The following is a 26,858-nucleotide window of genomic DNA, read 5'->3' as shown; positions in this document are numbered from 1 at the left end:
CGAAACAAACTCAATCTCATTAAACGTAACATCACCCATGACCGTATCAATCCAACAAGTCATTATCCCCGCGGTATTCTAAGGTTAGATTCCACGGCCATGGGTGATGTTATGTTTAATGAGATATTGAGTTTGTTTCGGGCTCGGCCGACCGTGGCGCTGTAGGTTTCTCTGTGTTGCCAACATAACTGTCTAGTGAAAAACATTAGCCTTCTCGGATTCACTGTCCCCAAGTGTACATCCACCGTCACTGTATCTGTCACTCCCGCAACCAATAGGCAGCCGCAGTGACTCGACCAATTTAGGTTGGCAATAGATTAGGTAATGTACGGATCCGCTCACTCGAGTGCGCACAAATCACTCGATATAGCGAATCCCTACATTACATAAGCAGTAAGCTATTGCCAACCTGAATTGAACGTGTCGATTCGGTTGTCTATTTCGGATGCGACAGATACCGTGTACAATTACTAGAAAAGTTTATTGAAACAGGATTATTTACGACAGCTGTTAAAATATTATTGGAATTACAAAAAAATTGGAACAAAAATTTGGCACAAATCAGGATTTACAGGGTTAATTGTGGTCGTCAATTTTACATTTTCTGTTTAGCAGTAGATTTTCTGCTTACAGCTGCAGAAATGATTTTAATCCTGTACCGAGGACTACAATTTCTCAGTTTTGGTATGAAGTAAAAAAAAAAATGACGGCTCTGTTGTAATCAAAACTTGGCGTTGGAATGTCACAATTGGATCATACTCGAACATGTAGGCAAAAGAGAAGAGAGATGGATACATGATAGATTTTGAAATAAATCTCTAAATGATACATTTTTTCCATTTGCTTAACTCTTAGAATTTTCAATAACCTAGAATATTCCAATGGGTGGATTTTCTCGGTGAGTCCAAACGGCAGGATTCTAAAATATTAAAAATTGATTATTTTCCCTCTTGTACCGGGATCGTACAATTCTAAAGATTCGCAGACATTCCAAAATATGTGGGAAGAACATGCAGAAATCTAGACGATCTGGAATGTTCCGAACGATCCAATCTCGCCTGGTACAAAGACTACAAAAGCTGACTGTGCAGAAAAATGAAACTTGCTTCTGTGACTTGAAAAACAAAATGGTAATAAACATAACGTATCAAAAAAAAAAACTGCTAGGAAATCAATATTGCGACAGAGCAAGTGCGGCTATAACGATTCGTTTCCCTGGTAGACAATTATATTTCTCACGACGACGTGGTAGAGAAAGATATATGTCTACAAAATCGCGTTTCACTTATAATGTTTCCGCAGCAAATAATAAATTATGGTTGTAATTTCGTAGTAAAAGTGTAGTAACTGACAGATAAATTATAAAATAAAACTATATTATTACATTATTTGCGAAAAACTGTAAACACTTTTAACGGTTCACATATTTACCGATGCAAGTGAAAGTTACATAGTATTGTGAATTAAATAAATTTTGAAAATGGTCAAGATTCACGAAATGAATTTCAACGGGATTCCAATTTATTTAAAATTCAATACCACTCTTCGTAGTTTGGTCCTCTTGATGGATGATAACCACGTGTGTTTATTTGCACATTGTAATCCTTGCAGGGCAAATTTGCAGGATATAACTCCTGAGAATCGCTCGTTTGATCTGTTAATCTAGGTAACCAATGCGTACTTGTGTTGTAGTTGGAGTTAACCGTGTACGTAACTAGCATCCTAATTATCAAGTACAGTCACGTAATAGCCATAATCCAAGCGGAATAAAATTCCAGGCGAAATTGATCATTGATTAACAAGCACGCATAATTACGGAGATTCTGCAAATTAGCACGTACGAACAATAAATTCGACACAAGACTGGAAAAATGTTCTTTTTGAGAGGTTGTTAAATAAAACATATAATAATTTAATCCAGTGGTTTGAGCAAATTGCAGGCATAATATTTTTTTTTGTTTTTCTATTAATTGCTTGCGGATTGAAAATTTTTTAATCAGCAATTAACGAAAAAACTTTTCGTGATTTCCGGGTTACAATTCTGACATTATTTTCATTTGGACATGGCCGAATACCAAAATCTATAACATGGTGCACACACACATTCCTGCATGCGAACCTCACGTGAGTGGTAATGAGATTACAAGCCTTGGAGACAACCGACGGCAACGGCTCGTGTCTCTTTAGTTGCCCTTGGCTGGTGTCAGTGTCGACCAGAAACTAGGTTAAATACTTTGACTGGCAGATAAATACATATGCATGTGTATGAAAAGGCAAAGTTGCTCTATTTCATCCCTGAGAATACAATACCGTTCATTTTCATGTGCCGAACGGTGTTTGAAATATGCATTGAGGGAAATTTTTAGTTCCGGTTACCGCTCAGTCCTTAACTATTTTCATTTTTTTACCACAATCGAAAAATATACTTGCAAGTACAAAATGAAAATTAGTTTTGTAGCTGTTACCAGAAAGTCTAGTATCCGTTACTATTCTTTCTCATTATCACTGTTACTATATTTTCTTTTAAACGTTGCGAAAATTTAATGCTTGTGCAACAATAAATTAACCTTATTTGACTGAAAAAGTACAGTAAACCGAACAAACTGATTTTACGTTGCAATTACCAAAAAAAAAGGATCGACAATAGCGCAAAATGGTTACGCGTACCTCGTTTTTCCTAATTCCTAGAATATTCAAACAGTTGTTTTTAACGATATCTGTTTTACTAAATTCTTTCAGTTACTGTAACAAATGAAATTTTTCTCAGTGTGGCGACGAAAACGAATATTTCAACTTTTATTCCGGAATAGTCATTTTGTCAAGTGTTGTCGACATCGGTATGAGAAGTTGTGCGTGCGATTTATTTTTCCTTGAAATCAAACCGCATATCTTGCATTTAGCAAAAGCTAATTCAGAAGCCAAAATGACACTATCAATCAAATCTCTGGTTTTGTTATGAATTAGTAGAAATTTGATTTATAGTTAATGCTGAATTGAGTTAATTACTACTTTTTCTTTAGAAACGATGTGGCTAGAGAATTCCTGTCATATTTATATCCTGGTTCCTGAATTTCGACAACCTGTAGTTGAGGTGATTCATGCTCGTTCTGATCTTGTCATCAGCGCGAGAATTTGATGTTGATGCAGTAATCAATCGATGTTGATCTCATTTAACTGTAAAATGTAGTAAACTAAACCAACAGATTTAACGTTGCTATAATCAGAAAACGCAGTATTGACAACTATAATCGTACTGAACAGTTACTTTTACCAAATGTTCTTGTAATCCTTATAACATTTGAACCATTATCGTAATTCTGCCTATTTTACTCAAACTTTGAAGTAGCTTAATTCTAATTTTACTCAGAGAAAAATTATAATATGATCAGTAAAAATCAGGGGACTTTTTCGGTTAGTTTAAGTGGCCATGCGTCATGAGTATTTAACGTTATAAACACCTATTAAAAAAGTAATAACCATTTTGCAACTCTTGAAAAACTAAAGCTTTATTACGGATTTTTCCTGAATCCGATGCTGTAGGTAAAATTATTCTATTCCGTATTTAAAAGGCAACTGTAACGATGCTAAAAAGTTGTATGCTTTATACCCATTCAGGCCTGACATTTTTTCTCGCCTCTAACTGACTGGAAATATGAAAATCGCGAGTTTATGAGGGCACCTATTACAAGAATAAGCTAAAAATTTGGGAATTTGAAACGACGGATCCAACATGACAGATGAAAAAGCACGAAGTTATTTTATTTGAATGATACTTGATGAGATTCTGAAGTCAAAGTTCGGAATTTTTGAACTTTAGACATGAACAACCGACATTTTCAAAATTCCACGGATAACAAGTTTCGTCGAAATCAATTAATTTATCGCGTTTCTGATCGCCACATAAACGGTGCCCTGATTTATAATTCTTTGATTTCTTAACAGGTGAATTCAAAATCACCTGCGTTTCTCACTCTCGTAAATAACAAATAGTTTTCTTGCGGATACAAAATTGGCTAGTTCGAAACGAATATTTATAATTTTCGTAGCCATTATAAACGATGATCACAACCTTTTCAGCGAGGGTGAAGGCCAATGAACACATACAGAGCTAAGGTAAGAGTGGAAAAGAACATGCAAAAAAAAATTGCAAAATTTTATTTACACACTGTTGAATTCGTTTTTCATCCCGCTATCAGTTGTTCATATCCAAGTTTTGTATGAAACATTTTGTTGGGTCTCTACTAGTTTACAAGATACTCGCCTGGGGTGATTTCAACCAACCACCCTGTGTGATTTAGTGCCCTGATTGGATTATCTATGGTAAATAAAGCCCCGGATCAATCGGAATTTAAAAATACGTCTATGATCTATTTAATTGCCATGGAACCGAGCACGATATGTATAACAAATGATCATTAAAATTTGCCTTCATCATGGGGCAAGCTTTGAATATTCTCCCTTCTTTAATATCGCTCCAAAATCCTCTGACTATAAATTATAAAATTCCCTGACTTCACTCTCACTTCCCTGACCATTTTTCGAATTCCCAACTAAAGTAACTTTACCCTCTTGGGTTACGTAACATCTTGTGGGAAACCAATCATGAAAACACAGTGTTCTGCACTTACGAGGAAGGTATCCAAGGTCGATCTCTCCGATTTGATTTCTCTTTTAATATGTCACGGTAGACTAAAAACTAAGTGAAACTTATTTTTTTTTTTTGTATCTGCCATTAAACACTTTAAGGCGGTGAAACCACGCTCCGAAGTAAAGCATGTCATGGGGCAATTTGGCAGTTTCACCCACAAGAACATGATAATTCTTAACCAATCCAAGTGGAAACGTTTTCTTACAACGAGAAATGAAAAATGTCATTTTCACTTGATTTTTAGTCCACTATAATATATTACAGAAGAATTCAAATCGGAGAGATCGACCTAGGATACCTTCCTTGTTAGTGGAGTAGTGGATATTGGAATTGTAGGTCAATGAAGTACGTCACGTCATTTTTTTCCGTTAACGTTTCTACCTGAGTAAGGGTCCTCCTCAGAACGACGTATACATTTATTCACATCGTCAAGAACAAAAAGAAGATTGAAATAAGGATCCAATCCTGGACCTGTGTGGACACGACAAGGACGATTGTACGACTATACCGTTGGAATTTGTTTTCCACAGTGATCTATAGTAATTTTTTTTTTCTACAGTTTTCGTATAAGATACATGATGGAAAACAAATTCCAACGACAGAGTCATGCAATCATCCTTGTCATATCCGTATAGGCCCAAGATTGGATCCTTATTCAATTTTTCTTTTCGTTCTCGACAGTGTAAATAAATATACATATATATGTATCGTTCTGCGAAGTGACCTAACTCGGATCGAAACGTTAACGGAAAAAATTGATGTGAAATACACTTGAGGACAATGAATCTGAGACGGCTAATTTTTTACACTAGACAGTTATGTTGGCAACACGGAGAAACCTACAGCGCCATCGTCGGCCGAGCGCGAAACAAACTCAACCTCAATAAACATAACATAACCCATGACCGTCGAATCTAACCTTAGAATACCTGTCAATCTAACAAGTCATTATCCCCGCGGTATTCCAAGGTTAGATTCGACGGTCATGGGTTATGTTATGTTCATTATGATTGAGTTTCTTTCGCGCTCGGCCGACTGTGGCGCTGTAGGTTTCTCCGTGTTGCCAACATAACTGTCTAGTGTAAAAAATGAACCGTCTCAGATTCACTGTCCCCAAGTGTACGTCATTGACCTGCAATTCCAATATCCGTTACCCGACCATATCAGTGAGATAAATACTTCAACATTCGTTCTCAACTCACTTTGGAACCGGGGTGAGATTGTAGTAGGACCGCTGCTGTCCGGAGTGGTGATAGAGAGCTGAGTTGGGGGAAGCTGGTACCGTCCGTACCTCGTTGTGGCTTTGAGTGCGGCCATGGCGGTCCTGATCCTGCAGCCTTGGCTTAAGTTCCTCGAGGGATATGAACTCCTGAGGCTCCTGCCCGTCGTGAAGGAGCTGGGTGTAGCCCTGGGCCATCTCCTGGGCCACCATGTCCGCGGGTTGTTCTTGGCGACGATGTATCGGGGGCCCGTGGTCCTCTTCCGCCGGCAGCTGCCATTGATCCTGGGCTTCTCGTTCCTCTCCTTGCCGCCGCGGATTACGCTGCTGTTTACGAGAACCTGGACAAGGATGGGCCTCCTGGCTCACGCAGGCCTCGGCGTCGACCTGGGCGCCGCCCTCGACAACACCCCCACTGTCCGCCGGTAGCTCACCACCATCTACAAGTAATCACGTACCCCACTCACCCGTCGATTCTTCACTCCGGAAACCCGGCACAAGTTTCGCGATCCGCGTCTAACCGAGGACAAACTCTCCAGGGCGCTTTGGGTGTTCCGAACACGGGGTCACGTGATGCGATTTTTGAGAACACCTTAGCCAAAAATATTTCTCTGAAAGAATCTGAAATGATCTGCTACATTTATCTGCGATTCTCATACTTATGGGACACGTGCGGGGTTTTGCTGAGAAATTTGGCAGAGTTTTTTACGAAAAGTATTTTTTAATATCTCTACTATATTTAATGAGTTTCTTTGGTAGACTCCGCATATTTTTCTTCAACCCTGCTCTTCTTGTACTAGAAATTCTATATTTCCGTGGATATTTCTCTGCACTTTGCAAGCTATCGCTGTAAATCTCTCCGCATTTAACTGAAAATCTATTCCTTTTCTCTTCAAAAGTGTAAATATTTCATTAAATGTCTACAGACTGTTGTGCACTTTCTTAAAATTTCTCACCGTAATGCGAACACAGGAGGACTACCGACCAAAATTCATTGTGTCCCGTATTGAACACACGCTTTTAACTGAAAATCAACCTCAAACGGCGTTTCGATTAATCAAGGGAATGAATGCAGTCAAATCAACGGGCTGTATTTGGTTTACTTTTCATTAAAAGTTAGTACCAAATACTGGGCGTATGCTTCGCATATCTCGGCCAGATACCTTCCTTATTTTGAAACGTGCTGGTTCGCCAAAGAAATTGCAAGAAATGTAATCAAGTTAACGAATGACATTCATTATCATTTCTAACTTGACATCATAAATAACTGACCAAAGTATTGGGGCTAGGGCTGGAGTGCGTGGATGTGTAAAATTTCCGTCGACTTTTGAAGTAACATTTTTGTTGAAATATTCTGCATTTTCACCAAATTCTATCAATTTCTCTCCATTTCCATGAATCTTTCTGTAAATCTCTGAAAATGCGTGCCGAGTTTCTCAGAGAAATATTTTCGCCAGAGTATTTACGAGATTCGATCCCATTTTTCGTTAAATATGGGCGCAATTTTTATCTTTTCGATATGTCACGATTGTTTTGATGTTAGAAAACGGGTTCTGGTCAGCTTGTGTGACCAATAAATCATCATTTGAATTAACCCTGGAACGGTAACGTTATTTTTTTTCACCTATTCCGGTAACGTGGGGTTAAAAAACGCCCCAATCTTGAAAATTCCATTTCTCGGGTACATCATATCGTTACGGATCTTACAAAATCTCATTTTCTTCGTTTTTTAATAAAGAATCACGTGGAGCAAAAAACTTTTAGCGCAAGTTCCAAAAAAGTGTTCAAAAAATGACGCGTCTCGTGTCAAAAATGTTAGCTGTTCTCTTACGGCGGGAAATTCAATTTCGCTAGGGGTGTTTTTTCACATCCCGTTACCGTTTTAGGTTCAATAATTGAATAATTCGGCGGATTATGACTTCAAAATCCATACGATATTTGTTCAACCCTTGCTGACCAAAGCCCGATTTCTTACAATAGCACGATCATTTTGCCAAAGCAAAAAATCCGAATTGATTCGAAGTTTTGAGGAAAATTTAGACCGGTTCTCGTAAAATACTCTTTGAATCGGTCACGTGACCACGTGCTAAAAATTTTCGTAAGGAGATTCATATCCCGTGTAATTCGTTTGCTCTAACAATTCAGTTGGTTCGTCAAAAAAAAAAAAAAAATCAAACTAAGCACACGCCAGAATATACGTTTCGAACCAAGGAGTAAAAATTTTCTAGTCGAGAAAACCAATTAAATTTAACGAGCCGATGGAAGAAAATTAACTACTCAAAATGGTATCAAGATTCAGGAAAAAAAAATACAGCGAGTGTAATAAGCATAATCTTAAAATATTGCAACAATGTCGCAAAGCTTACGCAAACTTTGATCAAGTTATAATGAAACATTCAAACTATTGCATGTATTTGTATGAGAAAGGAACTTCTCGAGCTTGCAGCACAATAAAATTGGAGTTGGATTTACCTGTACGTAACACGAATCCCCTAAAAGTTACGAAACTTCGACATTTAACTCGTTCTTATTGAAACTAATCAAACAGAACCTCTTTAAATGTGACAGTTAACGATTTTACCGACACCGAAATTATTCAGCCTTCAATTCTAATCATTTCTTTCGGTGGTTTTCCCCTTCTTCTTTTCGGAACTTGTTTTCGTCTCTAAATTTCAAAATTAGAATCGGTCCTCTTACTCTGATATGAAATTTTTGGGAAATGATCAAAATTCAGAACTGACCGTTATCACGAGTCTCATCTGATCGATCATCGCACGAACTGCTTGTCATGGTCTATTGATTCGAATCAAATTTTCTAAGGGTAAAAATACCGAACTACTCCAATCAATCGCGAAATATTTTCCTTAGTTATTTAAAATGCTCGAGGCTTCTAAACTTTAAAAAATTAGTAATATTTGGAACTTTGAGTGTACGGTGATGGCTTGGATCATTAAAATTTCTGGATCACTTGGAAGTTTGAATCATTCGAAAATTGGTTTCCATTCGAGAATTCTAACCACTTAAAAACCTAGATGACCTTTTGAGAATTTGAATCTATCAGAAAGTTATCTCTGATTGGTAAGTTTGAATTTTACTCTTCGAAAATTGGAAAAATCTCTCGATGAAACCCGACAATTTTATTGAAGATCAATCCGATCGTGAATCCCGACCATTTATCGGAATTTCAACCACCAGCTGATTTCCGCACAGCTAATTGCGTTCTTAGATTCTTCTGACAAGTAGTAGTCTACAAGTAGCATCGCTTTGAATGGTATAAGAGCTGTCAGGATTCACGAGTTAAATGCAGTCGAAGTAAAATCCTTACGCAACGTGCGCAACAAGCGGCCATTCAAAGACCCCTGACATTTGCTGGTAGTGTTTTAGAACTGTCATTTGATAATACACGGTCACATCCAAACAACTTAATTCTTTCGCATTATCTGGTTTCACACATCTGGTAAAGATGTCGGCTGCACATCGGAACACAAGTGAAACATCATCCCTGCTGGCTGCTATGTGATAAAAATAATCCTGAGCAGATTTTCTACGCTAACGATAAGACAAATTCGCAATTTTAAAACAGTTTTAACCATCGCAAGGTTCGAAATTATTGAACTCTGGTGTTTTTGATTCCGATTCTAACGTTTCGTGCTCAATTTGCTCGCTGACTAGATCCGCAATGATTGTTTTAAAACCATTCAAGAATTAATTCAACATCACGGTATAGTTTGATTCACTGACTCACGATTGTAATTGTTGGCGATACTAAAAACAACTCTATTTTTATCCAGCCTGAAGTTTACTGTTTGTTAAAAAAAAATGCAGAAAAGCGTTGAAGATTTGTACGGTGAAGAAAACTAGCCGAAAATCGTTGAAATCGGATGAAAAAAGGCAAGGTTTTATTATTTTAAACGTTTTAGTTGGTTTTGAACTTGTTTTGACCAAGTCTGATTCTCTGTTGAGTCGGATAACAGTGAATTTGAATCGAATAAATTCATACGGAATGTATCACCGCAGTGTTTAATGTCACGGTTAATTAGTATTGCGTGTAGCGCAGCTACTTCTGACCGTCAATTAATCGGTTTATTTGCAATCTAATCGCCAGACCAATCATCCGGATTCTCGAGGTTCTTATAGAGCCAAGATCGCGGATATCTGAAACACTGCTGGAAACCCATTTATTCCTGACTCGGTGCAAGAACAATCTTTTTCCTTTGTCCCAAGATTAGACCGATTATTACACGTTTATATATACCAGCCAATTGCAATCTGACCTTTTATCGTAGAAATTATATCTTCGACTAAAAAAGAAGGCTTTTTCAACCGTCAGACATTTTGCGTTTTTACGTTATACACTGAGAGAAATTTTCAGTTCCGGTTACCGCCAAGTCCTTAACTATCTACAATAGCGAAAAATGTTTACGCGTTCCTCGGTTTTCGTAATTCCAACAATATTCAAACAGTTTTTTTAACGATACCTGTTTTACTCAATTTTTCTACTTACTGTAACAAATGAAATTTTTCTCAGTGTGTCTGTAACGGAATTTCATTCAAAATTTGACAAATATTCAGGCATTAGAGTAAAAAGGCCTACCTTAGAAGAAATTCAATGATCTTTAATGAATTATTTCCTTGATTTTGTAAATTATCGAGTTTGTCCGAGTACCGATATGACACGAATTTTGTTTCAAATTTCTTACACACCGCGTTTGTTGTACGAATAAATTTCAGCCCGTTTCGCAAATGCGAATTTCGAACCGATATACAAGGGTCATAGTCGGAAGTGTGTAGAAGGTGTGTGTATAATTTACTAATACATGCACGAGTATCGCTTTTCCATATTCCATTCCAGCGAGTTCAGCGAGGCTTCGGCCGATGTTTATCTGTACGTAACAACTCTTACCCAACGTAAGCAATGTTTCATTACACTTTTATGACATTTTCCTGTTCGTGGAAGCTGTTACCGTATCCAACTGGCAGGCAGGTACACGGCTATCCTGTCTCGCTAATCGACGTGAGTTTAATGCTCGAACAACTCTCACTTGTACTACGAGCCATAACGCAAGCGAAATGTCTGAGTTGAACAAACTACTGTCAGAGCCGAGAGGCAAGTTGAGCATCGATGATACCCCGAAAATTGAAATTTTTAAACAAACTTCTCTTTCAATGTCAATTACATTATGTCACCAAGGGTTACACCGACAATGAGAGAAAATTTTAGTTCCCCTTACCGCTCAGTCCTTGACTATTTTCATTTTTTACCACAATCGAAAAATATACTTGCAAGTACAAAATGACAATTAGTTTTCTAGCTGTTACCGGAAAGTCTAGTATCCGTTACTGTTCTTTCTCATTACGATCACTGTTGCTAGATCTTCCTGCAACCGTTGCCAAAATTTAATGCCTGTGCAACGATAAATTGAAGTTAAAGCCTTATTTGACTAAAAAAGTAGAGTAAACCGAACAAACTGATTTTGCGTTGCAATTACAATAAAAATGATCGACAATAGCGCAAAATGGTTACGCGTACCTCGTTTTTCGTAATACCAACAATATTTGAACAGTTTTTTTAACGATACCTGTTTTACTCAATTTTTCTAGTTACTATAACAAATGAAATTTTTAACAGAATTTACGGTCGGGTAAAAAATGTTTCAAAAAAGTAAAACGTGGGCGCAGAATGAGAAACTAAAGTTAATTATGCTGAAACGAACTCAGAACGCTCCTGTGATCAATAAAAATTTTTAAAACCCTACATTTTAACTTTAAATATTCGGTTGTTAACAACGTCGGAGGGATCGCTTTGTTATACTGTTTTTTATACCGAAAAATGAATACAGTTCGTTTCGTTCTAATGAGAAATAAGTCATTCTGTTTATAAATAAATTCCTTACACTTCGTATGTTGATTTGTAGAAACAAAATTGATGTATACAATAATTTTAACTTGCAGAAGGTGAATTCGTGATTAAGCAATAAATACATTATTGTTGTACAGCATCAAACGCGAATGGACATCATTTACGAATAAAGTGTTCAGTTGTTCATAAAAATCGGAAAAGCGATATGAATTTTTTTGCGAAGGAAAGATAAGATAATGTGATTTATCTGATGTTGTAATTTCGATGAGATGCAGTTTGCAGTTAAAACTCAGTGCTCCGAAATTTTCGCCTATGTGTTACGGACAGTTACTTTTAGATAAATGACAACCGGATCAACTTTGGTGACACGTTTTAAACCATTGTTCAATCTTCTGCCGTTTTTGTTTCCCGTCCATCCTTATGAGAAGTGAAATTCACGATGAGTTTCCGGAATAAACTTCAAGATCCGGCAGAATCAAACCAATTGACCAATTGATATCAATTTCCCGAAATTCGGATTGAAAAGACTCGACTGTGAATGAAATTCAATTCTACATCCACTCATGACATCACAATCGTTTCCCATTCGTTATCATTCCAAGTTTTCATTAACCGCTTGAAACTTATAAATTAATTTCACATGCCTTTTGAATAACATCGACCAAAAAATTTGGAGAAAAAATATTGCCTCAAACTTTTTAATCGGATTATTCCAAAAACATAACTTAACGTGAGTATAAATATCGAGTTTTAATGGAAGCAGCTGAGACATAATCCGGTTTTACTTCTCACGCGTTAATGCAGAATTCAGAATGTTCGCAACAACTGTTGCCCGAGGAATTGAAGTTTAATTGGCCCAATGCAGCTGTATCTCTTTTTATCACTGGCAGAGAAAATATACGTTTATCGTTATGCGAAGTCGACTCTATATTCAGATTTGTGAATTATAAAGCACTCTATCAAATATATATCTCGGCAGAGCTTTTATGCCTAAAAATGCGTCGAGTTTTTCAAAGCTGCAACGGTAATTGCCCATTAGCCGATACTCGGCCTAAGCGATTCGAACACCATTTTATTCTTGTCTTAAGAATCTCATTGTAATGCACTTCTCACGTTATTTATACATACAGTCCGTACGAACTCACGCCGTGTCTGAAATCGGTGATTCATAAATAAATGTGACACAATCATCAACTATTTAGTGCGATTGTGATCGCGAATGCTTAATTTCTTCGTTTAACCAAAGCCTAATATCGATTTATTGTTACATCAACGAGAAAATATAGTACGAGTAACTATAATAAGAAATAATAGAGATACGTAATAGATTAACTGGTCACAGGTACAAAATTAATATTCATTTAGTCTCTATTCAAAACTAGAAATTTTTGTTCTGGTGAGAGAACTGAACGTATAGTTAAGGGTTGTATATTACCCGCAGTTAGAAATTTTTCATCACACTCTCAAAAATGTCAAAAACAATACAATTATTTTCTAGAATCAAGCACTTTTAATATTCACTTCGTTTCGCCGTAACTTGGACCAGAACACAGATTCTGGGACTTAAGTTAGAAGATTTGATTATTCTTAAACCTTTCAGCCACACATTTTTCCACTCAATATTTTGGCCTGAATTTTGGCACTCGGGAGTTTTTAGCGTCGCTGATTACGAATCTCAAGTCGGAATTTGGCAGTTTTTAAATCAAGTTTGCGGATTCAATATGGCGGATGTTAAATCGAAAAACTGTCCAAATTCGATGATTCTGGCCGAAACTTGTTACTCGGGGGTTTTTTGAGTCACTGATCACAAATATGAAGTAACAAAGATCATTTGAAGTTGTGGATAAACTGTGACAAGACTAGGACGTGGAAATTTTTTAGGTCGGACGCCGAGCATCCTAGTATGACTGAAAGGGTCAAGATTTAATTGAGAGGACAAATATCCCTGAATTATTCTCTTCGACCTTGATCGATCGCGCTAATCAGCTTGTGATTTGTGGGAATTCTTGACTTGAGACACTCGGGAGACACTTTTAACTACAAACGCGATAAAATGCCGTGGCGCGATTACCGCTCACGAGACTGCACCCGCAGTATAACCCAGTCTTCTAGTTAGCGGGTTAATACATACAAGAGGGTCGAGGATAAGCGCGACGGGTCACCCTTGCAGTTTGCTTTAATTCCCATAACGCGAGGGTCCTGCACGAGTCTCGGTAATTGCACAAAGTTTATCCCTTCGATGCCAATTACCCCTGTAATTAGCCAGTGTCAAACGGATCTCTCGGTAGGTAGGAAGTGAACATTTTTCAATCTTATTCAATTTCATTGGTGCGGTTCGGGTGCTGATGGGTGTATTAAATGTTCCCGGTACAGTTAACAATCTGCAGTAGGTCATATAATATGTATAATTATGCACTGAGAAAAATTTCGATTGTTACAGTTGCTAGAAAAATTGAGTGAAACAGGTATCGTTAAAAAAAACTGTTTGAATATTCTTGGAATTACGAAAAACGAGGTACGCGTAACAATTTTGCGCTAAGGATTACAAGAACATTTGGTAAAAGTAACTGTTTAGTACGATTATAGCTGTCAATATTGCGTTTTCTGATTATAGCAACGTTGAATCTGTTGGTTTAGTTTGCTACATTTTACAGTTAACTGAGATCAGCATCGATTGATTACCGCGCCAACATCAAATTCTCGCGCTGATGACAAGATCAGAACGAGCATGAATCACCTCAACTACAGGTTGTCGACATTCAGGAACCAGGATATAAATATGACAGGAATTCTCTAGCCACATCGTTTCTAAAGAAAAAGTAGTTATTAACTCAATTCAGCATTAACTATAAATCAAATTTCTACTAATTCATAACAAAATAAGAGATTTGATTGATAGTGTCATTTTGGCTTCTGAATTAGCTTTTGCTAAATGCAAGATATGCGGTTTGATTTCAAGGAAAAATAAATCGCACGCACAACTTCTTATACCGATGTCGACAACACTTGAAAAATGACTATTCCGGAATAAAAGTTGAAATATTCGTTTTCGTCGCCACACTGAGAAAAATTTCATTTGTTACAGTAACTGAAAGAATTTAGTAAAACAGATATCGTTAAAAAAACCTGTTTGAATATTCTTGGAATTATAAAAAACGAGGTACGCGTAACCATTTTGCGCTATTGTGGATCCTTTTTTTTGGTAATTGCAACGTAAAATCAGTTTGTTCGGTTTACTGTACTTTTTCAGTCAAATAAGGCTTTAACGTCAATTTGTTGTTGCACAAGCATTAAATTTTCACAACGGTTACGAGAAAATATGGTAACCGTGATCGTAATGCGAAAGAATAGTAACGGATACTAGACTTTCCGGTAACAGCTAGAAAACTAATTTTCATTTTCTACCTAGAACTATATTTTTCGATTGTGGTGAAAAATGAAAATAGTTGAGGACTGAGCGGTAACCGGAACTGAAAATTTCTCTCAGTGTCGAATTTTCTCCCAGGATAAATGTGGAAAAAAATGTTTCTACACGAATGTGTTGAAATATTTTGAAAAACTATTATATACATTTAAAAAAATTGTAGCACACTACAAAAGAATTTAAACATTATTCTACAAGATTAATAACATTTCAATTTCTAAAACTATGAAATGACGGAATCATCGCATACCTATTACCTATAATTTGTATTCACAATGCGAAGGACACTTTGCACTATAGGGTTAACAATTATTCTTGTGAAATATTATTTTTCGAATCGTGGATCTTAAAAAAAAGCTAACTGATTATATCCATGCAGACCTATACAGGTTAGAGAAAATTCTGCACACGATTCTGCACTTTTCATTCTCACCCGGAATTTGTTAACTTCACTTACTGATAACCACACCTGAATACTGAGAAAACAATCAAGTGCCGTAACTTGACCCAAATAGAAAAAAAAATATAAATAAATAAATAACAGTCATAAGTTCCGGTCGAGTTTGTACAAGAAAAAAATCTGTCAACCTTTCTAAAATTATCCAGAGATTTTTGAGCTATGTATTGCGTCCATAAAATTGCTTGGTTTAGTAATTAAAACTTTAATTAAAACATTTATTTATCAGAGTCATCAAAATTATGACAAAATATTCATCTCACGAACGAGTACCAACTTATTTCTATAACAAAGTCTGTTTAAATCATTTCATGAAACAATCACGGGGAAAGAATAAAAGAGCATATTTCGCTCGAAGTCACAGGAAGAGAGCGACGGTGTTTTTCACTATTTTTTTTTTTAAAAAACAACAATAAAATCTGCATTTTACGAAGCACATTTTACCGAACAACCTGATGTGTCATTCTATTCGTACAATTTTGCGTAAAATTTTCTATTTTATTCTCTCCGTTCAGAGTGAGAATGCACAGTAAGAATGAACCAATGTAAAAATTGTCCGTAATCCAAACGCAGAATCAGAGAATTGAAGATATTTTCCGAGTTATTAACGACTCGTAAATTTTGCCGAATTTTATGATATTGAAAATTTTCATGCACACAAAAATCAAGAATGAAATAAAATAAAGTAACTGTAATGACTTAACCGAACGTGGTGACAAATTTGATGAGAAGCAATGTTTCCTTCGTTGAAATAAACGGAGTTTTGTTTAACAGCGGAAATTTTAGTTTTACTACAACATTCTGTTTTTGGATCAAATCATTCTTCTTTTAATTAGCAAAATTTGAATTCCGCCGTATTTGATTCCAATTACGAATCTAATGTGTACGTTGCCCAAAGATTTTCAATAATTGTTTGAAAAATTCATACGGGATTGCGTTTTCATTATACAAGTTCCTTGCGAGATTTATTGATTTCTCTAAAGAATATGAATTGATTCCACGATGACTTGAATTTTAAAGAATTGACTACTAACCGATTAATTGCACGTGAAAAAATCGGTTCTTGAAAAATCGTCAACAATTAATTTAATTTTTGCTCGAAATCTCGTCAATTAATATGAGATCGATTTGCGCGAAAAAAGATTTGATTCTACGATGACGGAAACTTTGAAGAATTGAGTGATGGTCGCTTAATCGCACATCAAAAAGATCGATTCTTTTGAGATCGGTAACAATCGAATTGATTTTTGCTCAAATTCTCGGAAATTGTTATTATTTTAATCGATTCAAGTCTGTAAAAAGAATGGATAATTGCAACTTTGAAGAATCGAGAACCAACTGATCCATTTCAAATCAAAAAGATACATTCTTAGAAAACCGTTAACAATTGAAATGATTTTAGCTCGAATTGTCATAAATTAATATCTTATCGAATCGCGTGAAGAAAGAATCGATATTACGATAATCGTAGCTTTGAAGAATCGAGTAATAACTGATAAATTGCACACCAAAAAGATCGGTTATAAATAATCGTTCACAATCGATTCGATTTTGCTCTAATTTTCATGAATTATTATTTTGATAGATTCCCGCGAACAAAGGATCGATCCTGCTATAATCGTAACTTTTGAGAATCGAGTATTAACCGATAACTTGCACATGAAAAATCGGTTCTCAAGAACTCGTTAACAATCGATGCGATTTCTACGAGGATCCAAGCCTCGAAGAATCGAGCGATTAAAGGTCAGGTGAAAAAGTTCGATTTTCGAAAAACCGTCAAAGTATTTTTCATCACTGTAAGTTTGTCCTCGGTGTGGTTTTTGACACGGGTTGCGCGGATCGCGATTATCGGCGGTTGCGGACAAGCCGCCGCTTACTGAAATGAGTCCAGTACATCCGTGTGGCAACGGGGGCTGCATCCTTGACGATTGGCGCTTTTCCCCGTGGGATTTACTGCATCTGTACGGCGACTCGAGGCGGACCGAAACTGGTAGAAAAGCTCAGGGAGCCGCGACGGCCGCAACCGAAAGCTCGCGCGACGCCGGATAGACTGACGGGGAAACGCGGTGGCAACGCGTACGAAGCAAGGACGCGTTTTCCGCAGACACCCGCGGGTGGCTGGATCGCGGACCACGTGGTACGGCGTCGCGCCGGTGGGAGTGACTGCTGAAACGCCCCGCGTCCCGACGCTCCTACGGAACTCGCTGGGGGCGTCGCGACGCCGGGGTTGTGCCGCCAATGAGTGGGGTGCCCGTGATTATATCTATAATACGTCACATACCTGTTGTACGCGTGGTGCCCGCGAACCGATGCGCGTTTCAGGGGCTGACGGATGTACAGTCGGGACAAAAGTGAGCCGAAACGAAGGGTCGACGGGTTTGAGCGTATCGTGATTTTAATTAACCCTTTAAAGTATATACATTTCTCCTCGCGGTACGAAATCCTTGAAGCTAGGTAGGTGTATATCTCGATGTCACTTATGTCAAGATTAAAAATGGCGGATGTAATATGAGCGAAGGGAATCAATTTTTATATTTTTACTACGCCATATTGGATACGTTGTCTCAAATTTTGAAATTCTGACACCGGATTCGCTTTCAGCGACCCCGAAAACCCCCGGGTAACAAATATCAAGCGAATCCGATGAATTTTTATATTTTCAATCCGCCATATTGGATCCGTTATCTTAAATTTTGAAATTCTGACACCGGATTCGCTTCCAACGATCCGTAAAACCCCCGGGTAACAAATATCAAACGAATCCGATGAATTTTTATATTTTCAATCCGCCATATTGGATCCGTTATCTTAAATTTTGAAATTCTGACACCGGATTCGCTTTCAGCGACCCCGAAAACCCCCGGGTAACAAATTTCAAGCGAATTCGTTGAATTTCTATATTTATAGTCCGCAATATTGGATCCGTTATCTTAAACTTTGAAATTCTGACACCGGATTCGCTTTCAGCGATCCCGAAAATCCCCGGGGTAACAAATATCAAGCGAATCCGATGAATTTTAGTATTTTCAATCCGCCATATTGGATCCGTTATCTTAAATTTTGAAATTCTGACATCGGAATCGTTTTCAGCGACCCCGAAAACCCCCGGGGTAACAAATTTGAAGCGAATCCGGTGAACTTTTATATTTATAGTCCGCCATATTGGATCCGTTATCTTAAATTTTGAAATTCTGACATCGGAATCGTTTTCAGCGACCTCAATAACCGCCCGGCTAACAAATTTCAAGCGAATCCGATGAATTTTTATATTTTCAATCCGGCATATTGGATCCGTTATTTTTAATTTCGAAATTCTGACATCGGATTCGTTTTCAGCGACCACGAAAACCCAAGATTACCGAATCCCACTTTTCTAATCCCGATAACCTTCCCACAATTACAACTATTCTGTAAAACAGGCATTTTCAACGTTGTGTTTATTTAAAGCGTTCACTACATTCGCAAAATCATTATAATCCCTCATAAAACATCACCATTGACATCTTAGACGTCCAATTATGCAAAGAAATGACAGGGATATGTCAAAAATTGAACGTGAATCTTGAATAACCGATTGAAAAACGGTATCTCATATATGGAACGCTGTGCCGCAAAAGGTTAAGGAATGCCTATCGTAAAATCGATTAAAAATTAAAACAAAGATGAAGGTGGACACGTGAGTAGCCAAGCGTATTAAGATAAGTCACTGAAATTTTTGTGACTCGGGGGTGCCTGCGGACCAAGATATCTACAAGCATTACATATTTTTGCATCAGCTAATATGAAGATTCATCCGCAGTGATTCTGAGATTGCCAATTTTTTGGACAAGTCGGTTACGTTGGCAATGCAGAATCGACTCTATAAATTCACTGAAACTATTTTCTTTGTCGTCATCGCATCGTCAAATATTTGAATTTACAATATTGTACCGATATTGATTTTATGATCAATTAAAAATAAAAGGAAATAAAAAAAATCGACTCAAATATCAAAGAAAGAAAATTTGTTTCCGTGAATTAGTAGACAATACAGCTATCTGAATAAAATGAGCCATCGTAGAGTGAAATAGAACGAATCTGCTGCATTTTAAACATTTTCAAAGACTCGAAACAATGTATTGATACACCTAAAGCTTCTGTTTAAAATTCCAATCTTTTCTGTTGCTAGTATTTTAGAGACATCGTCGTAGCTTACGAATACAACAATTTGATCAATAATCGATACAAATGCGACGAACATGTAATGAAATGAATAAATCGTAACGCTTTTTGGGCGACCAAGCTCTTCAGGAATGTATCCTACTGCCCAGTCAAACAATTCTAAAGACGGAAATATGATGTAACGAAAGCTTGCAAGTGCAACCGAAGGTAATTGAGTTGAAGTTAGTTGAAACAATATTCCCTTGGTACGGAATAATTTTGTTTAAAGAAACTCAAATGTCAGCTACAATACCACAAGTATTTGTGACGTTGAATTGATCCAGTTATCAGATCGTTTCTCATACATTGAAAAAAATTACATGATTTTAATGAAGTAAGGTAAATAAATTCACTACAAATCAGCAAAATTATTTTTTCTATTCGGCTTCTTGGTTGATTTAGAAAAAAAAGGCTCAGCGAGATCATTCCGAGTGATGAATGGTAAACCAATGTCTCGGTAAAAAGTAATCCACAGTCATCCAGAATCTGACTTTGTAGATTTATAGTGAATTCATTCGGGAGTACAGTTTTATCCCTATTTTAATTAATTAAAATGATGTTCTTGAACACTTTCCATGAAAGATCTTCCAATTCGTTCGTTTGATTCTTAGTTCGTTCGTTCTTGGTATACAAAATAAAATAATTTGGTAATTAATTATTTTAAACGAGGTATGATGTGGCAGATTACAATGAGTAACATTGTTCATTTGCTTCAAAAACGAATTCTATACAAATCACTTGATACATATTTTGACTATTTTAAGAAAATTTCGAGATAGAGGAACAATTTACTGTTTAATGCAAAGTCATCTGTGTAGATTTTACATACACAGATTGTTTTTTCGGTCAATCGAAGTGTTACATATTTAAGTCGAACAGGTTTGTAAACAGGTAATCCCTTTACAAAAATAAATTGATCTGTTATTCGTTGAAATCGGATGTACGGTACAGATTCTGCATTAGAAAACTTATAATTCAGCTGTTTTCGTACAATTTTGTTGGTATCTTTTTTTTTTTATTTATCCACATTGTTTTTATCTAATTCAACTTGATTGGCCTACCAATATTTCATTCCAATATTGTTTTAACTGTATGTACCTGCTGATTTAGATTTCTTCGTGAAAAAATCTATTTAGTTTGTCCCATTCTAACAAAGAATATCTCATTTTATTCATGAGTGAATTTCTTACAAATTTTCTGACAATCAGATAATTTTTTCATTGATCTCATTAGTTAGTAATAAGAATCCGATGCAACCAATCGATATGATTCACAGCTGATAAACTTGAGATTCGGCAATAAATGAAAAAGTTTTGTTTAAAATCTAATGCGAAAAAATCGTTTACAAATAAAATGAGCTACTTACTATGTTTTTAAAAATTGGATCAACTGTGATATGTACTTTCAGTAAAAAAAAAAGCCTATACGTACATACAATAAAATATACATACATATATAATACGTCGTGTAATTTCTCCCACGTAACTAATAAATAACTAGACAATTACAGTTGACGTTCAGCGTTTAAAAATTTGTTTTCCGCGTGTCTGATATCGCCGGGATTCTTTCATAGTTAAATATATTTACAACTAGAGATTAGCTTTGGCGACACTTTATTCAAACCCCCGTGTATGACGCTTTTGTTTCGACGCTTTTTTCATCCGACTGTACTTCCCATACATCCTCACGCGCCTCTTCGTTATGCAGATCACATATAATAGGTATTCGTTTTACGGGGATTGTTAGCACTAATGCTGTTCAGCCTCGCTAAGAGCCATATGGCCTCAAAGCCCGACTGACACCGTATTTTTTAACCATCACGTCGACTGTTAATGTGATATAATCATGCAGGGATAATTGGGGAAAAAGGATCCCCGTTCCCGAAAAAAAAAAAATAATTATAATCTTTTGCCTGGAAAAGGAAAGCAGTTCGTACCTGAGCAAGAAAATTTGTTTTTCATAGGTGAAGAGGGAAAACATTTTCTGCTTCAACTAAATTTAACTTGGTGAATCAGTATAATCGGAGCGAAGAGTGAGTGCAGAACACAACAAAAACTCAGATTTTGTAGCAGAAACAATTTTTTTAGCTGTCTATAGTATAATTATTTTTACGGTAATGGAAAATAAACAGTTCGATTTTAGAAATGAGAAAAATGTCATTTATTACAATTCTAGTGATACAGGTATCGATACAATAACGGTTTGAAAATTCCTGAAATTACAAGAAAATTTGGTACGAGTAACTAATTGATGTAATTATATTTCTAGTTCTACATTTTCTGGTTATTGCCACACTAAGTCTGTTTCAGTTAACAATAAATGCGGGGTTATGATAAAAAATGAAAACATTCAAAGACTGCGCAATAATTAGAACCACAAATTTCTCCCTGGATAATATTTTGGTACGTTTAATTTATTGGGAAAAATTACATGCAACAGATCTTATGCATGATGTTTCCGAATAAACGTCGCAGTATGTTGGGTTGCCTACAACTGCGGGGATCAAAAATCGGTAATACAGACCTACCGAATTATCGGTAAGTAGCGCCTTTGAAGTGTTGTTTATAACCCATGCTGAAGCGTTCAGTGATCGCATTCCGGAGTCACGTTTAAGTGATCGTATGACTCGATTTGGCTGAAGTGATTATAACTCTGCAGGTCTGCCTTACCGATATTTGTTCGCCTTGGCGGTAGGCAACCCAACATACCGCGACGTTTGCTAGGAAAAATCCTGTGTACTTCCGGTACGTAACTTAACTTCAAAAGCTCTGATAATCACTGACGATCATTTTCGTATTAGGGTATAAGAATTATCGTACGGATTGATCTTTATACCTTATAGCTTTTACCATTTCTGGCATTGAAATGGATGTGCCCCCTTAACTGAAACTCATGCTCTGCATGCATTCACCGGTGCAGCACATATTCGTCGATTTGTTCCTACTGCCTTTCGAAGCCGACAAAATGCGCGCAGTGTGTTCAAACTCGCTTTCCTACCGACGCGACGCCGAGGACTTGAAGATATTTCAAAGAAATGTAAGCGGCGTGAAACTCGCCTCCGGAACAGCCAATAACGGCAGTAATATAGGTATCCGAGTGTAGCCTCAGGTTTTTCTCTGCACTCGTCTGTAAGGAGAAAAATAGGGAGAGATCGATGGGAGGAGAGACAGAGAAGAGACAAATTGAATGTACACGCAAGTTTTAAATGATCGAACTCTACGAGCGATACCCTGCAAGAATTATCGATCGCTTGTGCAAACCCGCGGATCCTACTCGACATCTGATATACTGAACCTGACGGGGAGAATTTATATTGGAAAAGTTTCGAACACACTTGTGACGGTTCAAGAACTGAACAGTGGACACACACGATTTGCAAGACTTCTAGTATACCGTTCAATCAGATTTTCTCTCGAGTTTAAAGCGAGGAAAAGAATTGCTCTTCAGAAATTTCGAACATCTGTAGTTGTAAGGACGCAGAAGTTCGGTTCAAGTGAATAATCGAGAGATTGGAAGAGATAAGGACCGTTTCAAAAATCTCCTGCAGTGGTATTTTGACCAATGATTGTGATAAACGAATAAAACATCCTTGACAAGTATGCGTGTTATAGGAATGAATCTCGGTAAATTTTAATTACATAAGTCAAGTTATCAACAATTCGAGTCTAGGGTTTATTATTGTAACATTCAAAGTAAATCGAATCCGGTGTTTTTGATCCCTGTCGAATGTTTTTGGGCTCATTTTTCTCGCTCGCCAGATCCGCATACATTGTCTGAAACACATTCAAGAAATTGCGTATCATAGTATGGTTAAAACGTAGAAAAGTAATCGTTGACTTGTACAAAATCTATTTATACCCAATTTAGAAACGTCTGTTTTTGATTTTATTTTTCAGGAGATCTCTGAAAATTTCAATGGCAAACAGAATATACCTCGAAAAATTAGCATCATATGAAAAACACGATAGTTTAATAATTTTGAACGTTCTCGTGATTATACTTACCTTTTCTCAAATTGTTCGTGTTACGTGGTTTGTGTTGTTTGAATTTGCTAAGATTCGTTCTAGAAAATTACATGTGTGTTTGTTTGACTAGAATATTATTTTTCGTTAACTTTTGACAAAAAATCGCGTCCTACAGAATTGAATATCGCAACGTCGCGTCAGGTTCAATGTTTGAAACAAATGAATGTTATTGGCTAGAATATCGCATCATATGCGGCCTTGTAGTGATTGAAAGACTGAAATTGGACCTAATAAGAAGTTTTCCTTCTTCTAAATATATTTTTCTCATTTCCTTGGCTGCATTGGAATATTTCGCAATAAGATAATCGGAAAGGTGATTCTTATAGCTTTGATTTGATATACATATTTTTGATATTTGAACAGACATGCACATTTTTAATCAAAATCGCGAGTTGGGGCAACTTATCACATGTGACAATAATTTCCCGACAACTTGCCTGATTTCGACATTTCCGTGGTTTTCTAAGTCCGGGCCAAGTTTTTCGGGTTTTTCGGAGTCTAGAGGCGAATTTTTCATGGTTTTTCGGGCTTTCAGGATCTAAGTCGACTGCTTCGTGGTTTCTAGGAAAAAAATACGATGGAGAAAAGAATTATTGCTTAAAATTATACGTTGAAAACCCGAGTTTGTCATATAAAAAAAAAAAAGAAAAAAAAACAAGAAAACAAAGGTGCGAGAAAAAGTTGTTCATAATTTTTTACCAATTTTCGTCACTTAAAATACTTGGGACTCCGCTGTTATTTTTGAAAATTGAAAAAACCCTATTCAAACTTGCTTAGGAAAAACCACGAATTTTCTCTAGTTGCGCAAAGGATGCATCTACAGTGTCCATGTTCGAATTGAATGAAAATTTTATTCAAAAAAATTCTAAAAATCAGAAAGTAAAAAGTATAACAACTAGCCTCGCCCTCCCCTACACTTTTCCGACATACGACTCACGGTTTTTGGGTTATGTGAATTTTTTTTTTTCAACTGGGCCATTTAACTGGCTTATTTCAAGAATCTAAACAAGTTCGCAAAACTGTTTCTTCGGTGACTTTTAAAAAATTTCGAAACAGCTATGATTTTGCATATTCAACAATAAAACCTGCAAACTATCAGAAATCAGGAAAACTGTCAGAAACCTGCTATTATAATCGGTAAAAATTATTCCTGTCTCTATCTATTGATACTTATCGTTAAAGATACTACATAGGAGTGATTTTGTTTCCCATGAAACAGGGGAATCATATTGCGAATGCTCTTTGAAACCAACCGAAACTTTTCCTTCGTAGCTGGGTTGAAATTCCGAATTCGAAAAGTTCTGATAGCACTATATTCCGAATTTTTTGGTGGCGAAACTTAAAGTAAAGAAATTAAACCTCGACAAAACATCAAAGTTTCGCTCAAGGGTAAAATGCTGGAAGGGCATAACTCCGACCAGCCGAAGTCCCGAAAACGCGAAATTGAGGAAATTTAAAAGTCTGAAATATCGAAATTCCGAATAATCGAAGATTTTCAATTCCATGAATTTCCGGCTTGGTGAAACTTTACCAGTTTGATCTTTCTTTGTTTTGGATTTTCTATATTTTTACGTTCGGAATCCTGGTCATTCTGATTTTCGATTTTTCTCATTTTTTACATCCGCTTGTTGAGTAAACTGGGCTGTCTGAGTATATCTTGATATTCGGAATTCTACTCTCTCGAAACTTTACTTTTTGGAACTTTGCTCTATCGTAACTTGAATTTTCGAAATCTTGCATTTCGGAACTTTGAGCCGTCGGGTTTCCGACCATTCGAAACTTTGTTGTCTTTCCAAAGTTTGAATTCTTCACTTCAAGTTTCGCCACCAAATAATTCAGAATCTTAGCCTCATTCACGTCACTGCAGTAGGAGCAAGAACTTGATTCTTTCCTCCGATTCACCTGGCAATTGATTTGATCAGGAAAATGGATGTAAAAGATCTCTGGCAATTCCTTACTGAAATCCGAGAGCCAAAATGTAGAGCTGGACTTTTTCTGTCGGGGTATCGCTGATTATGTCTTCCGGCCACTGCTTGATTGGTAATAGGATACACTCGCCTTCCAAACCAACGCGTAGCGACCGGTTCTTGTGGTCATTTGAAACGCGTCTTATGTGATTGGCGACGGTCAGATTCTCAGGGTAGGCCGCATTTGTAGCGTGTAGGTGAGAAAATTTGTCACGAGCTGGTTACGCAGCTTTTTTTTTGAAAATTTTTTCGACTTTTTGAGAATCCGACCACTCACACATGAAAAATATTTCAATCAAGGAGATGATTGGCGAACCAAAAATCGATGCATACTTTTAATCAATTTTATCACAAGATAGGTTCCACGAGTATTTTATACATTGAGCATATTTATGAAATTGTCGTATTGGTAAGCTACAAAATATCTCTTTAACCCTTTCAGTCGCACATTTTTCAATTCAATATTCTAGCCTGAATTTTGTTACCCGGAGGTTTTTGGGGTCACGGAATTTGATAATTTCTAAATTCAAGATGGCGGATCCAATATGGCGGATGAAAAATCGAAAAAACTATCAAAATACAATGATTCTGGGCGAAACTTGTTACTTGGAAGGTTTTGGGGTTAAACGAAGTAACGTTTGAAGTTGTAAATAAACTCTGATAAGGCTAGGACATGGAAATTTTTGAGGCGGGACGCTGTGCATCCCAGTCTGACCGAAAGGGTTGAAAACGCGAAAAACTGAAAAATACTGAAATTCTAAAAAAAAAGTTCACGAAAAATTTAAAAATATAGTATCTATATCCGTTCGATTTCACTCCACGATGAATCACGCATTTTATTCACAAGACTACTTTGTGCGAATTCACTGAACCGTTTGTCCCTCAATATCGGTACGATATTGTAAAATTTAATACATCAAAAATAATATTAATTTTGATAAATAGCCCTGAATAATCAAAACGAAAAAAACCGTTAATTCTTAGCTCATTAATCTTCTCAATTCCGACAAAATGTTACAGTACCTACACATAGATATGTCATGTACAAGTCCACGTTC

The 26,858-nt window shown here is 36.7% G+C and overlaps 1 protein-coding gene across 9 annotated transcripts in view; it reads right to left on the bottom strand.

The window, feature by feature from the left end:
• Nucleotides 1–17,672, bottom strand: part of cyc (basic helix-loop-helix ARNT-like protein cyc) — a 60,576-nt gene extending 42,904 nt beyond the window's left edge. For 2 of the 9 annotated variants that reach the window (XR_006884381.2, XM_046636269.2), the window contains exons 1-2: nucleotides 17,503–17,672; nucleotides 5,851–6,307 (exon numbers count right to left, since the gene is read on the bottom strand). Coding sequence is in view for 7 of the 9 variants with exons in the window: in XM_046636269.2 (XP_046492225.1) it covers nucleotides 5,851–6,307; nucleotides 17,503–17,527 (482 nt within the window). In the remaining 2 variants the exon portion in view is untranslated. Of the gene's footprint in view, nucleotides 1–5,850; nucleotides 6,308–17,485 lie in introns of all 9 variants that reach the window. The other 7 variants (XM_046636263.2, XM_046636267.2, XM_046636265.2 and 4 more) reach the window with 5 other exon arrangements.
• Nucleotides 17,673–26,858: the final 9,186 nt, after the last annotated feature.

This window comes from Neodiprion pinetum, chromosome 7 (assembly GCF_021155775.2).
Source record: "Neodiprion pinetum isolate iyNeoPine1 chromosome 7, iyNeoPine1.2, whole genome shotgun sequence".
In the NCBI taxonomy this organism is placed as follows: domain Eukaryota; kingdom Metazoa; phylum Arthropoda; class Insecta; order Hymenoptera; family Diprionidae; genus Neodiprion; species Neodiprion pinetum.
The sequence above is the reverse complement of the archived record's forward strand: the minus strand, read 5'-3'. Positions and strand labels throughout refer to the sequence as shown.